Source organism: Pteropus alecto, unplaced genomic scaffold, assembly GCF_000325575.1.
Source record: "Pteropus alecto unplaced genomic scaffold, ASM32557v1 scaffold134, whole genome shotgun sequence".
NCBI classification, from domain to species: domain Eukaryota; kingdom Metazoa; phylum Chordata; class Mammalia; order Chiroptera; family Pteropodidae; genus Pteropus; species Pteropus alecto.
In genome coordinates, this window is record NW_006436283.1 from 11,965,810 (window position 1) to 11,978,697 (window position 12,888).

Genomic DNA, 12,888 nt, shown 5'->3' on the forward strand with positions numbered 1-12,888 from the left:
GGCGGGGGGGGGTCCAGGCTATAAACCCGGCTGCCGGGACGCGCCCGGCCCCTCATTCATTTCCACCGGTCTCTTGCGGAGCAGCTTCGGCTCCTGTCATCGCCGTTCCTCCGCCGCTGCCGCCCCCGCAAGGCTTCGCTCTCGCCGAAGCCTTTTCCAGCGACTTGTCGCACCCGATTCTCTTCACTTCGTTCCCCGCCAACCGCAATCATTGACGCCATGTCGGGCTATTCGAGTGACCGAGACCGCGGCCGGGATCGAGGGTGAGTGTGGGAACTGATCTGTCAGGCCCGGCCGTTGGGGGATGGGTGGCCGATAAGGGTAACGAGGGGCGATGGAAACTTGGGTTTTTTAGCCCATCTTTGGGCCTCCTCAGTGGGAGGTTTGCTCCGTTACGATAATTTGTCAAAATCTGACGAAGAATTTCCCGTTAACGGCCCTCAATCTCGCCTTTTGTTTGGGAGGGGGCGTTGGAGCCTCGGCTATTTAGCGGCTGTGGGCAGGATTCGGAGGAGTGTATTGCGAGGGGAAGAAAGCGCGACGCTTCGAGACGAACGAATTCGCCTCAGTTAGGTGCAATTTTTCGGAAGGTGTTCTAGGGGCCCCGGGATTTCTGTGGGAGTTGAGAGAGACGCCTCCAAAGCCAATGATACGGTGGGGGGGGCAGGAGGGTGGCTGGCGCCCCCGGAATCGGCCATGTGGCAGAGCCGCGAGTACAAAATGCCGGCGTCGGACATGGCGGCGGCGCCTTTGTTACCCCGCCCGGCGGAGGAGCTCAAAATGGCAGCGTCGAGAAAATGTGGCGCAGAGAGAAATGCGAGACAAAGGGGGAAGCGCCGCCCCAGCGGGAACGACGCCCGGCCGACTCCGCCCGGGCCAGGACTCCTCCCCTGGTAGTCGCCAGCTCCTCCTCCTCCTCTTCCTTGTGTTATATAATTTTGCTACCTTGATCGGGAGCCCTTCCGCGGGATCCGTATGGCTTGTATAAGTGTCTCCGAGATCGCCAGTCTCCTTGGTGTGCTCTTCATTGCCTGTTCTGTTCCGTTATACATTAAAAGCTAAGCTCCTTTGCTTGAGAACGGCTGATAAATAATGTCGCCGTTAAGCTCCTCCCTTGTATTGTCCTTCTCCCAGATATTTAATTCCTAAGCTCGTGGGAAGGACTGCTAACTATAAGTTGTCGTCTGTCCTTGTAATCTGAGCTTTTAGCGTATGGTCAGCCAGTTTCCGACCTGGTAAATCTGGGGCTGTTGACTTGGCTTCAGTAACGTGTATTTGGCGACACCGGGAAATGATAGGGTGCTAATTGTGGTTTAGAGAGAATGATCATCAGTAAGGACAGTGCTAGATCTTACGCCTCCAAGAGTCTTGTATCGATCTTTAGTGTATGTCAAGGGATGGTGAGTTTGTGTGTCTAAAAACTCTTAACTACATAGACGTTTGGAAAAAAATTTTTTTTTTCAATTGCAGGTTTGGTGCACCTCGATTTGGAGGAAGTAGGGCAGGGCCCCTATCAGGAAAGAAGTTTGGAAACCCTGGGGAGAAATTAGTTAAAAAGAAGTGGAATCTTGATGAGCTGCCCAAATTTGAGAAGAATTTTTATCAAGAACATCCTGATTTGGCTAGGCGCACAGCTGTGAGTAATTTCATGTGGTTTCGTCAGGATTAACTCAGTAATGACTTTTAGTAGATCAAAATCTGACCAGAAATGCCTTGTAAATGACCAAGTTATGGGAAATCCATGTTTTTTGGCTTACTAGTCTGGGAAGAGGTGTTACTTTTGGAAACAGATGGTTTTTAATTTTCCTACTTAGAATGGTTGAATGTAACACAGTAGGTATTTTTGTGCCATATGGGGTTTTCATATGTGGATCCAGAGTATAATTTTGTCATGTAAAAGTACTAATCAATTATAAATGGTTTAGGGGAAGTGGTTTGTAAGCCTGACTAGGTTATTATTTGTTTTATAGCAAGAGGTAGAGACATACAGAAGAAGCAAGGAAATTACAGTTAGAGGTCACAACTGCCCAAAGCCAGTTCTGAATTTTTATGAAGCAAACTTCCCTGGTAAGTGCTAGTTTTAAGTTTTGTGTGTGTGTGTCTTGTTCTGTTTTTCTTCTGGCATTATTCTAAATTGGTATTGATGATTACAGCAAATGTCATGGACGTGATTGCAAGACAGAACTTTACTGAACCCACTGCTATTCAAGCTCAGGGATGGCCAGTTGCTCTAAGTGGATTGGATATGGTTGGAGTAGCACAGACTGGATCTGGGAAAACATTGTCTGTAAGTCCAGGAGAACTTTTGAGATACTCCGATATATGCTAGAGGAAATTAGTAATAAAATGAAACCAGAAATATTTTAATATAACTTTTGTTGTTTGCTGTTTTCTTAAATAGTATTTGCTGCCTGCCATTGTCCACATCAATCATCAGCCATTCCTAGAGAGAGGTGACGGGCCTATTGTAAGTATATATATTTTTTCTTAATACTTGATCCTAAGAATGGAGTTTTATATATAGTAGAGGACATAATTTGTGGTGGTTTTTAATAAGAGACATTAATTATTTTAACCTAATTTTGCTGGGAGCTGTCTGTTAGTGTAACAATAAATCAGTTTAAAATTAGGACCCAGGATTCTACTAAAAGCTGTTTCACTTTCTGTTCCTCTTTCCTTAGTGTTTGGTGCTGGCACCAACTCGGGAACTGGCCCAACAGGTGCAGCAAGTAGCTGCTGAATACTGTAGAGCCTGTCGATTGAAGTCTACTTGCATCTATGGTGGTGCTCCCAAGGGACCACAAATACGTGATTTGGAGAGAGGTGTGTAACAAAAGGTCTATTTGTTACTGATGGCGCTAAAGAGGTCTGGATGTCTTAGTTAAATTTATGTGTTTAATTGTAGGTGTGGAAATCTGTATTGCGACACCTGGAAGACTGATTGACTTTTTAGAGTGTGGGAAGACAAACCTGAGAAGAACTACCTACCTTGTCCTTGATGAAGCAGATAGAATGCTTGATATGGGCTTTGAACCCCAAATAAGGAAGATTGTGGATCAGATAAGAGTAAGTGCCCTCAAGTATGTTATTTTTTCAAACTTAGCTCCAAATTCGTTCTTAGAATGCACACTTTTTTATTCCAAAATTCTTTAGCCTGACAGGCAAACCCTAATGTGGAGTGCGACTTGGCCAAAAGAAGTAAGACAGCTTGCTGAAGATTTCCTGAAAGACTATATTCATATAAACATTGGTGCACTAGAACTGAGTGCAAACCACAACATTCTTCAGATTGTGGATGTGTGTCATGATGTAGAGAAGGATGAAAAGTAAGATATAAGTCTTAACTGTAAAAACAACTATATAATTTGAATTTGTTTCATAGGTTTTAAAAGTGGTTGGAATCTGAATGTTTAAATTTAGCTTGTCCTTATGAAGATTTTTCTGTATTTAGATAACTGATTATCACCATAATTTATAGTATTCCTTTAGGGAAAAGAACTCATGTGTCCTGTGGTTTAAGGTCCAACCAGTAGAATTGCTTGATAAGTGGTCGAGCAGGTGGGGGTTTTTGTTGTTGTTTTTTTATTTGTAGCCGCATACTTTGACCATAAATGCATGGTGAAGCTATGGACTTAAAATTTACAAGTTTTTTTCTTTAAAGGCTTATTCGTCTAATGGAAGAGATCATGAGTGAGAAGGAGAATAAAACCATTGTTTTCGTTGAAACCAAAAGAAGATGTGATGAACTTACTAGAAAAATGAGGAGAGACGGGTATGTATGTAGGCTTTTTCTATTGAAGCAGATATATTAGAGCTGAATTTAAGGGAAGGGCAGACTTAAGAGTGATAGACTTCTAAGTTTTGTGGATGGGAATCTGGTAGTATAGGTACGACAGTATAATATTTCAGGTGAAATTTAAAGGATCTGTGACCAAGAATAGTTAAGGTACTAGGCTAAAATCTGGCAGGTTTTAAATGTGTGAAGCTTATTAATACAATTTTTCTCTTAATTTAGGTGGCCCGCCATGGGTATTCATGGTGACAAGAGTCAACAGGAACGTGACTGGGTTCTAAATGGCAAGTATTTCAAATAAAGATCTTTTTTTAACCCCCTCAAAACCTAGAATTTTGCTCAGATTAGTGATCACATATGTGCCTTCTTTTACAGAATTCAAACATGGAAAAGCCCCTATTCTGATTGCTACAGATGTGGCCTCCAGAGGGCTAGGTTAGTACAAACTCGAATTCATGGCTTGGTTTTCCAGAAGATCTCCATATAATTTTTAAAGAAAGTTTATTGCTTTCTTTAACCTCTGCATTTTTTCTAAGTTTTTTTCATATAAAGGTGCAGTCTTTGTGGCAAGGCCTAGGCATGACAATCGGAGGACTCGAGGGGGATGGAGGACTAGAGATCGGCTGGCTGCTTCCAGTCGATTAGAGAGGTGAAAAGCTGAAAGTGTGCCAGTAATCTTCAAAAGGCAGAACATACCACCTCTGCCCCGTAAACTGTTCTCTCCGAGGGAAAAAAATGGAAGTTATCCTCACAGTTCACTGCCGTGGTATTTCTTCTGTCCCATGCTTTGCATGACTGCCATGGTACAGCATTGTTTCAAACTGTTGACTGTGATCTGTGGGTCTTTGAGTTTCAGTGAGTTTGCTGAAATGTCGAAGAAATATTTCCAAACATCAATCAATGTTCAGTGAGATTTTTGTTCAAGTTTGAAATGGAGAGAGCAGCTTTAAAAGGTACTAAGCCTTTTACAAATTGGTGAGTACTGGCACATGAGCTCTAGAGCAGGAGCAACTTCTCACACTTAGTCAGTGGGAAAAGAAAGCGATGCTTTGAAAGTTCCTCCCTCACCTACACAGTAGTCGTCATGTCGAGACCTGCCAGAGAGAGACACATTCTCAAGTGAATCCTGGCTTCTTGGAAGCGCTTGCCTAGACGAGACAGTGCATAAAAACAACTTTTGGGGGACAGGTATGTTTTTCTTGCAGCTGCGGTTGTAAGGTCTTGGCAAGACGAGCAGTGTGGCCAGAATTTTGATTTTCTGATGAGTCTGTAATGCAGAGGACCATGTACATTTTTGTTGAACGGTCCTTAAAATGAACACACGAAGAGGTTGCTGTGAACCTTTAAGTGGCCCTACTGCACAGAAGCATTCAGATGTCACTTGATGATCTCTAAGGGGACTTGGCTGATTTGGGAATTATTAAGGAATATACACATCCTTTGACAGGCTCTCGGGTGGGTATTAAGACATACAGATGATGTGTACTTTATTTTTTCAACCTCAATGGTATTCCTACAGGGAATGGATAACCATTTTAACTGTATTTTTTGCAGCCCGTACCTTCTTGGGAATACAATTGTCTAACTTTTTATTTTTGGTCTGGCTGTTGTGGTGTGCAAAACTCCGTACATTACTATTTTGCCACACTGCAACACCTTACAGATGTGGAAGATGTGAAATTTGTCATCAATTATGACTACCCTAACTCCTCAGAGGATTATATTCACCGAATTGGAAGAACTGCTCGCAGTACCAAAACAGGCACAGCATACACTTTCTTTACACCTAATAACATAAAGCAAGTGAGCGACCTTATCTCTGTGCTTCGTGAAGCTAATCAAGCAATTAATCCCAAGTTGCTTCAGTTGGTCGAAGACAGAGGTTCAGGTAAGACCAATCTTCAATAAGAAATGTTGGTGGTTTGGGGTCACATAATTGTCTACAAACCCATTAAAATGGAATTGGCAGGTGAGTAAAATCTTTGTGTGACTAAGTTGAGAAACTGCTTCACAGCTGTAGCGATTAAGGACTACCTATTCCTTCTGGGTTAGTAATGATTTGTGTCAGAAATAATCAGTTTGCAATTATTTTTCTTGACAGGTCGTTCCAGGGGTAGAGGAGGCATGAAGGATGACCGTCGGGACAGATACTCTGCAGGCAAAAGGGGTGGATTTAATACCTTTAGAGACAGGGAAAATTATGACAGAGGTTACTCTAGTCTGCTTAAGAGAGATTTTGGGGCAAAAACCCAGAATGGTGTTTACAGTGCTGCAAATTACACCAATGGGAGCTTTGGAAGTAATTTTGTGTCTGCTGGTATACAGACCAGTTTTAGGACTGGTAATCCAACAGGGACTTACCAGAATGGTTATGATAGCACTCAGCAATATGGAAGTAATGTTCCAAATATGCACAATGGTATGAACCAACAGGCATATGCATATCCTGCTACTGCAGCTGCGCCTATGATTGGTTATCCAATGCCAACCGGATATTCTCAATAAGACTTTAGAAGTATATGTAAATGTCTGTTTTTCATAATTGCTCTTTATATTGTGTGTTATCAAACAAGATAGTTATTTAAGAAACATGGGAAATGCAGAAATGACTGCAGTGCAGCAGTAATTATGGTGCACTTTTTCGCTATTTAAGTTGGATATTTCTCTACATTCCTGAAACAATTTTTAGGTTTTTTTTGTACTAGAAAATGCAGGCAGTGTTTTCACAAAAGTAAATGTACAGTGATTTGAAATACAATAAATGAAGGCAATGCATGGCCTTCCAATAAAAATATTTGAAGACTGAATTAAGTGGAAATTGTACTTTATTTTACATATATACTATCATGTAAAACTTTGCTTAGATGGTTTTTATTTAATCAAAAATTAAATTGCTTCTTTCCATAATTTAGTTTTGGGAAGTGGGGATATCAGAAAGCCCTTAAAATGATGTGTTCATATTATAAGAATTAAAATGAGATTGATTTAGGTAAATTGATAATTCTAGGTTAAATCGCATAAAGACTTTGTCAGTACCTCCCAACAGGTGAGTCATTTAATAGCCCATTTACTAAGTGGTGAGGTATTAAAATAGGAAATGATCAACTATAGCCCACCTTCAAACTGGTTAGTGTGAGAACAACACGGACAATTTTGTTCTTTTTGCAAGATTTATTTGAAACACTCAAGTATTAACTTGCTTTTTTCAAAAGCAGCTATGTTTATGCTCTTGGCTCTATTGTGAATTACTGGAATGTTGAACAAAGCTAAGATTACACCTTTTAAAATAAGGTTGCAGGAGCTAAGTTTTGAATTTTCTGTATTCTCAGTGCAAGTTATAAACATTCTTCTAGTCTTCACAGGCTTCTGGGGCTCTTAAGTGTAATCACACTGGGAGTCATTGAATGTCTTTACAATAATAAATCCAGGGAACTCTAAAGGACTTCAAACTGAGGTCTATTCATATTTGAACGAACACAAAAAAATCTTTGTCAAAATTTATAACCGGGAGGGAGCAACATAACCAAAAGCACAGTGACAATAGTACAAGTCTTGCCAAGGTCAACGTGGGTTTTACTGCTAGAAAGATCTGGGAGTAGCTTTAGGTTTAACTTAAGCTCACCAACCTTTCTAATACTTGATTTCAGTAATGGCTAGAAGTAGGTCTGAATGTCTTCTGGAGAGTGGTATGTGCATTTTTGCCAGGAGAGGAGAGGTCCTTGTGAGACCTCATTTAAATGATTAAACAGGCTTTAATTGGTGTTAATGCCTTATCTCTCAAACTAGAATTTGCGTGAAGGGCGGGTGGGGAGTGGTATTTTTTAGGACTAATTGAAAACTGATTCAACCTTTAATAACTAAGCAGTTTTCAATAGCATGGTAGGTCAAATTCATTATGACTTAAGGATAGGTTGGAGTATTTATTACATATTTTACTGTTTAATGTCTAATGTGGGCCTTTTAATTTGTAAACACTGAAATGATTGTGGGGCTGTGGAAAACATTTACCTATTTACCTTTGAAGTAAATTTTAAGACAGTCCACTTTTTAGCATGTGTGTTGTGTCCAGCCTGTGGTTGTCTTAACTAATAAATGTGATTTTTCTTCCCATTCTCTCTCATTTATTTGTGTATGGGCCTCTTTCCTGGTGTGTGTTTCCTTTGTGGGAAACATGTTGATAGTGCCCACTTTGCAGTTAATAGAATTGATTTCCAGCAGTACATTTTAAATTTTCTAGTTCTCTTTTTATAGATTTGCACACACTTGCTTGTATGGAATGGTCTTCTAAACTTGTCCTACACTTACATAATGAAAAAATAACTGCTCTTATATTACATTAACAATTGCTAGTTTCATAAACTGCACCTTCCTGGTAGTCCAACCGATCTGGCAGCTTGTTCCTTGCGTTTGAATTACTTGCCCAAGGTTTCCTTACTTTGAAGGGAAGCTGGAAGTAGGAATCACGGAGTTCGGAATCAACCATTTTCCTCTGGGTTGTACCTCTTACCCAGTATTTGGGCAATTTTTTTGAGTTAAAATGGAGGCTAAACTCAAGCTTGGGGTAATCATCGATCTCCATTTTAAACGGGTAATCAAGTTTTATTGAATATTTTGATGGACGCCCAGGAGGTGGACCCCTGCTAGAACTTGATACACATTAGTGGTTCTCGAGCGTGCCTCCACATTTACCGGGAGAGCTTGTTTAAAATTGCTGGCTTTCTCGGCAGGTTTTTTATAAGTTCCTCGGTGATACAGGTGCCATTCGCGGATTCCCCTTTGAGAACCACTCCAGTGTGTGAAGGGACTGCCCCTTCCCCCTCACAACCCCACCCACACCCAGGAGAATTGTCTGAACGTAGGCATGCTTGCAGTGCGTTTACCTAATAGAGTTGCAGCGAAGACCTGGGTCTAAACCATAAAGGACTAGAAAAACGGGAACCAAAATTCATTTTCGTTAACACAATTGAGAAAGTGGTGTCTAGGAGGTGATTTTGCAAAAAGGAAAGAAAAGCTGACTCAATAGTGGCTACGGAACGATAATGAAAAGTAGATGAGAATATTTATCAGGGCTGATGAGGGCAGATAAAGAATAGCAATGGCTGGGGGACCGGGCTTTACTGAGGTGAAAGGGTACGAGGCCTGACTCCGCCATGAAATGTTGGGGTAGACCAGCGGCTGCCGCAGCGGGGACACAGAGACGCACTTCCGTGGGCGGGGCCGGCTGAGCGCGAGCTCACTTCCGGCGCGCCTGCGCAGTTGGTTCCGGGGTTCTTTGTTGTGGCGGCTTTCGCTAGCAAATAGAAGATTGCTCTTTAATTCCTGAGGGTGATGCGCCCCGGTGCAACCATCAGGGCCTGCCAGAAAGTCTGCAGGTGCCTGTTTTCTGGGTTTGGGGGTCGAGTCAATGGGGGCCAGCCAGAGCTGTTGGCGGAAGAGAGTAACCCCCTCGGAGGGCTCCTGAGGTCGCACGCGGAGCTGCCTCGGGGGAGCGAACCAAGAGAAGCCCCAGAGTCTGATGAGGGGAGCGAAGCGCTGATAGAGATTTGTCAAAGAAGGCATTTTCTCAGTGGCACTAAGCGGCAGGTTACCCGAGATTCTCTCCTGACCGGGTGCCACTCCGGCTTTGGCCCCTTGGGCATAGAATTGCGGAAGAACCTGGCGGCAGAATGGTGGTCTTCGGTGGTGGTGTTCCGGGAGCAGGTCTTTCCGGTGGACGCCCTCCACCATGAACCAGGCCCTGCGCCGCCTGGGGACAGTGCCTTCAGGTTAGTTTCTGCAGAAACTCTACGCGAAATCTTGCAAGACAAAGAGCTGAGTAAGGAACAGCTAGTAGCATTTCTTGAGAACTTATTAAAAACTTCTGGGAAACTACGGGAGAACCTTCTTCACGGTATGCTTCTTGATTTCATGCTTCAAAATAGGTTGGGGTGGAAAGGCAATCTCGCTTGATTTCGCGAATTGCAACTGGCCTTTTATTCACCTGGAAAGGTTACCAGGTTCTCAACATTTTGAAGTAGTTAAGTAAATGTATTGATGGTGCTTCTACCCTGGAGAAAGCTGGTCCATTGAATCGTTACTGTTCCTTAAAAGAATCTGGCCGGAGGGCTTGGTAACGCTCTCACTTTCACGGGGCAACCCTAGAATTTTAGAGTCCAATTGAGTCTCCCTAGAATTAGGACCTAAATTAAATCATGTTTTAAATCATTTGTTCATCGTTGCCGAAATGTTTGTCTACAGTCACCCTTCAATTTTACACACAATAGGCTAATCAAAGCTCCTTTTTCTAGAGCAAAAAGAAAACGCCCTCCAGTTTTTCTTACTGAAAACGATCTACAATCTTGTTTCTAGAACCCTTTAGATAATTATTGAGTTTGCAAAATAATAGGACTAATCGAGCTTTATAGTGATTCTCCAGTGAATACACAGAAACTTAGAGGCGACCGTTTGCCTTTAAAGTCAAGTAGAACACGATTGCAGAGATCAGAAAAAAAATTCAGGTTCTTTATAGACTTGCTATCACAGCAGCTCATCTTTGCAAAATGCTGTCCTTGCCATTTTTCATTACGAGGTACTGTAATTTATAAGAACCAGTGTTCATGGTGCTCTAAAAATCAGTACCTATATTGTAACTTTTTAAAGATTTCCTTAAGAAAATAAACCAAAACAAAACTTGAATAAATGTGACAATTTTGATTTATACTACTTTATTCCATGATGGCTTTATTTTGGGGGTAGTTAAATCACTGCTCATTACCATGTCCCAAAACAAATCAATCTTTTCTTCCTTATTAGAAAATGAAACTTAGCTCTCTTAGATGTCCATCAAAGCATCTGCGGTGTGCCAGACACTTTCTTACCTTTAGGAAACTTACATCCATTTATTTGCCAAATCCTTCAGGTGTCTACTGTTTTTAGCTTAGAGTTACCCAGTTTACCTTTTCTTTCTATTCCCAATGCCCTGGCTCTCTTTATTCCATGTCTGAGCTATTGTAGGAGCCTCTACTTATGGTTAGTTTTTTTTAATTTTCAGCCATTATGTCTCCAAGTTACCACCCCATTCTTTTACTTCTGTCCTGTGACTACACATATGTTAGATATTCTCCCCATCTTTCTTGGACAGAATCACATTTTAAAGTATGTCTGATAACTCAGATATATCTGTTTCTAGTATGTTTTTCTCTGGGCTTCTGGTCATTTGGATGTTCTGATATTCTAGGTAATTTGTGTACAAATTATAGAGATGAATTATAGGTGTTTTCTTCCCAGGAGGATTTACTTTTATTTTTGGCAGGCAGCTAGAGTAAGAGCATATCTTAATACAATCTAGGATTAAGTTTATTGAAGGCTGAGCTTCAGTCTTTTCATCTCTACACCTCAAGTGTAGCCCTTCGACTCAAGTGTAGCCCTTCGAGTGTCCCTAGTGAAAGGCTGGGGTGTTTACTAGAGCCTCCTGCTGGATGATCCAGAAACTGCAATTTTTGTACTTCCAAATTCCATAAGATTTCAAGAAGCTCTGCTCAGCGTTTCAGCTTCTCGTCTCTGCAACCTGAGAATTGGAAAAGCAGCACTAAATGTTGAGTTTACCTCTCTGCTCTTTTCTCCAAATTTTGGACCCTCAAGTCCTTACTGCCTTGATAGCTCTCCTATGTCTTTAAACAGATTTTTTATAAAAGTTTCTTGACCAACTTTTTTTATTATCAACAAGTTAGTCTACTATTATCAGAAATGGAAATCTCAAATCAGGTAACTTTGAATACAGCGCTGTCATTTAGTGGGATACAATCTTTTATATAACTAGCATAGAGAACTACAAATAGATCTTAGATTTTTCTAAGTAGAAATGTTGGAATTATAATTCTAAAACTTTTATATATATTATAGCATAAAGCAAATAGATGGATAGATTAATATTGGAAACCAAGATTTTCAATGTAATAGTAAAGAGATACAAATAGAAAAGAATAAACTTTGTAATGTTAAATTTGAATTGACAATATCATTATGAACTCATGATTTTTTTGTCACAATTTTAAAAAATATGTATTTCCTAACTTTCTTCTTTGAAAGGACCTAGAAGCAATGACAACAGCAGTGAGCACACCTAGTACCCAGATTTTGGTTTCTAAAATGAACTAGTGCTTGGAGAAATGGCTGATTTCAGGCCTGGAGCAGGGAAAGTACAAAGTCAGTGTGGGACGTTTTATGGTGCTACAAAACAAAGAATTACTCGAAGACTAGTGGGGTCATATCAAAAAGACATGGGTGTGGCTTGAAGGAGACACACGCTGTCTAAATTTGGGACAAATTGAACATTTAAATATTGTTGGTAATGGATCATATCACATTAAAATAAAAAAATTAAACCATAGCGATATTTTCACCCTACTTGTACTGCTGCATTAGCATTATTGGATTATTAATTTGTCTATAAATTGACCAAAATGGTTTGAGATTGTAGATTAGATTTACATGATGATTGATTTCTCTTTTCACAGGCGCCTTGGAGCACTATGTTAATTGCCTGGATCTGGTAAACAAGAGGCTACCTTATGGCCTTGCTCAGATTGGAGTGTGTTTTCAACCTATTTCTGATACTAAGCAGACACCTGATGGTGTTAAAAGGTACAGAAAAATGGCAAATAACTTGACTTTACTGTATTTAAATAGTCAAGCGCCAGTCATTTTCACTTTGAGATAAGATTATATAATTTTCAGGTTAGTAACCATCTGATATTTCTGATATCCAAAGAATCAGTGAGAGGACTGAAGCTTCACTGGTATGGTTTACTTCGGGGAGAACTGCCGGCCACTGGCTTGATTTCTGGTTACGTCATCGACTCCTGTGGTGGAGAAAGGTACTACTTAATGTGTCATAGTAATACTTATCTATAATAAATGAAATTTTGTTTGATGTAACTTATATTTTTAAAAGGCTACTATTCTAAATCAACAAATACAAATTAAAAAACTCTAATGATTTTCATTGTTCTATATAACAAAGTTACTTTGATAAAGGCATTTATTGATCTCTTTTTCTTGCTCAGAAGCTTTTGTTGATAAGCCTTTACATTCAAAGTAAAGTTTAAATCCCTTAC

At 40.6% G+C, this 12,888-nt stretch overlaps 2 protein-coding genes across 3 annotated transcripts in view; both read left to right on the plus strand.

Moving 5' to 3' along the window:
- The first annotated feature begins 12 nt into the window (after nt 1–12).
- On the plus strand, nt 13–6,600 carry DDX5 (DEAD-box helicase 5). The gene is made up of 13 exons (XM_006912299.2): nt 13–263; nt 1,471–1,636; nt 1,971–2,067; nt 2,154–2,287; nt 2,402–2,467; nt 2,682–2,823; nt 2,906–3,066; nt 3,154–3,326; nt 3,662–3,772; nt 4,016–4,077; nt 4,169–4,228; nt 5,457–5,681; nt 5,895–6,600. The coding sequence occupies exons 1-13, from the start codon at nt 220–222 to the stop codon at nt 6,296–6,298; spliced, it is 1,845 nt and encodes a 614-aa protein (XP_006912361.1). The 5' UTR covers nt 13–219; the 3' UTR covers nt 6,299–6,600.
- A 2,420-nt stretch (nt 6,601–9,020) lies between these two features.
- The window catches only part of POLG2 (DNA polymerase gamma 2, accessory subunit), a 12,965-nt gene continuing 9,097 nt past the window's right edge, over nt 9,021–12,888 (plus strand). Inside the window, exons 1-3 of one of the 2 annotated variants that reach the window (XM_015589783.2) lie at nt 9,021–9,683; nt 12,289–12,415; nt 12,543–12,648. In XM_015589783.2, the coding sequence (XP_015445269.1) occupies nt 9,122–9,683; nt 12,289–12,415; nt 12,543–12,648 (795 nt within the window). In that variant the 5' untranslated portion in view covers nt 9,021–9,121. The remainder of the gene's footprint in view (nt 9,684–12,288; nt 12,416–12,542; nt 12,649–12,888) is intronic. The other variant, XM_006912300.3, reaches the window with a different exon arrangement.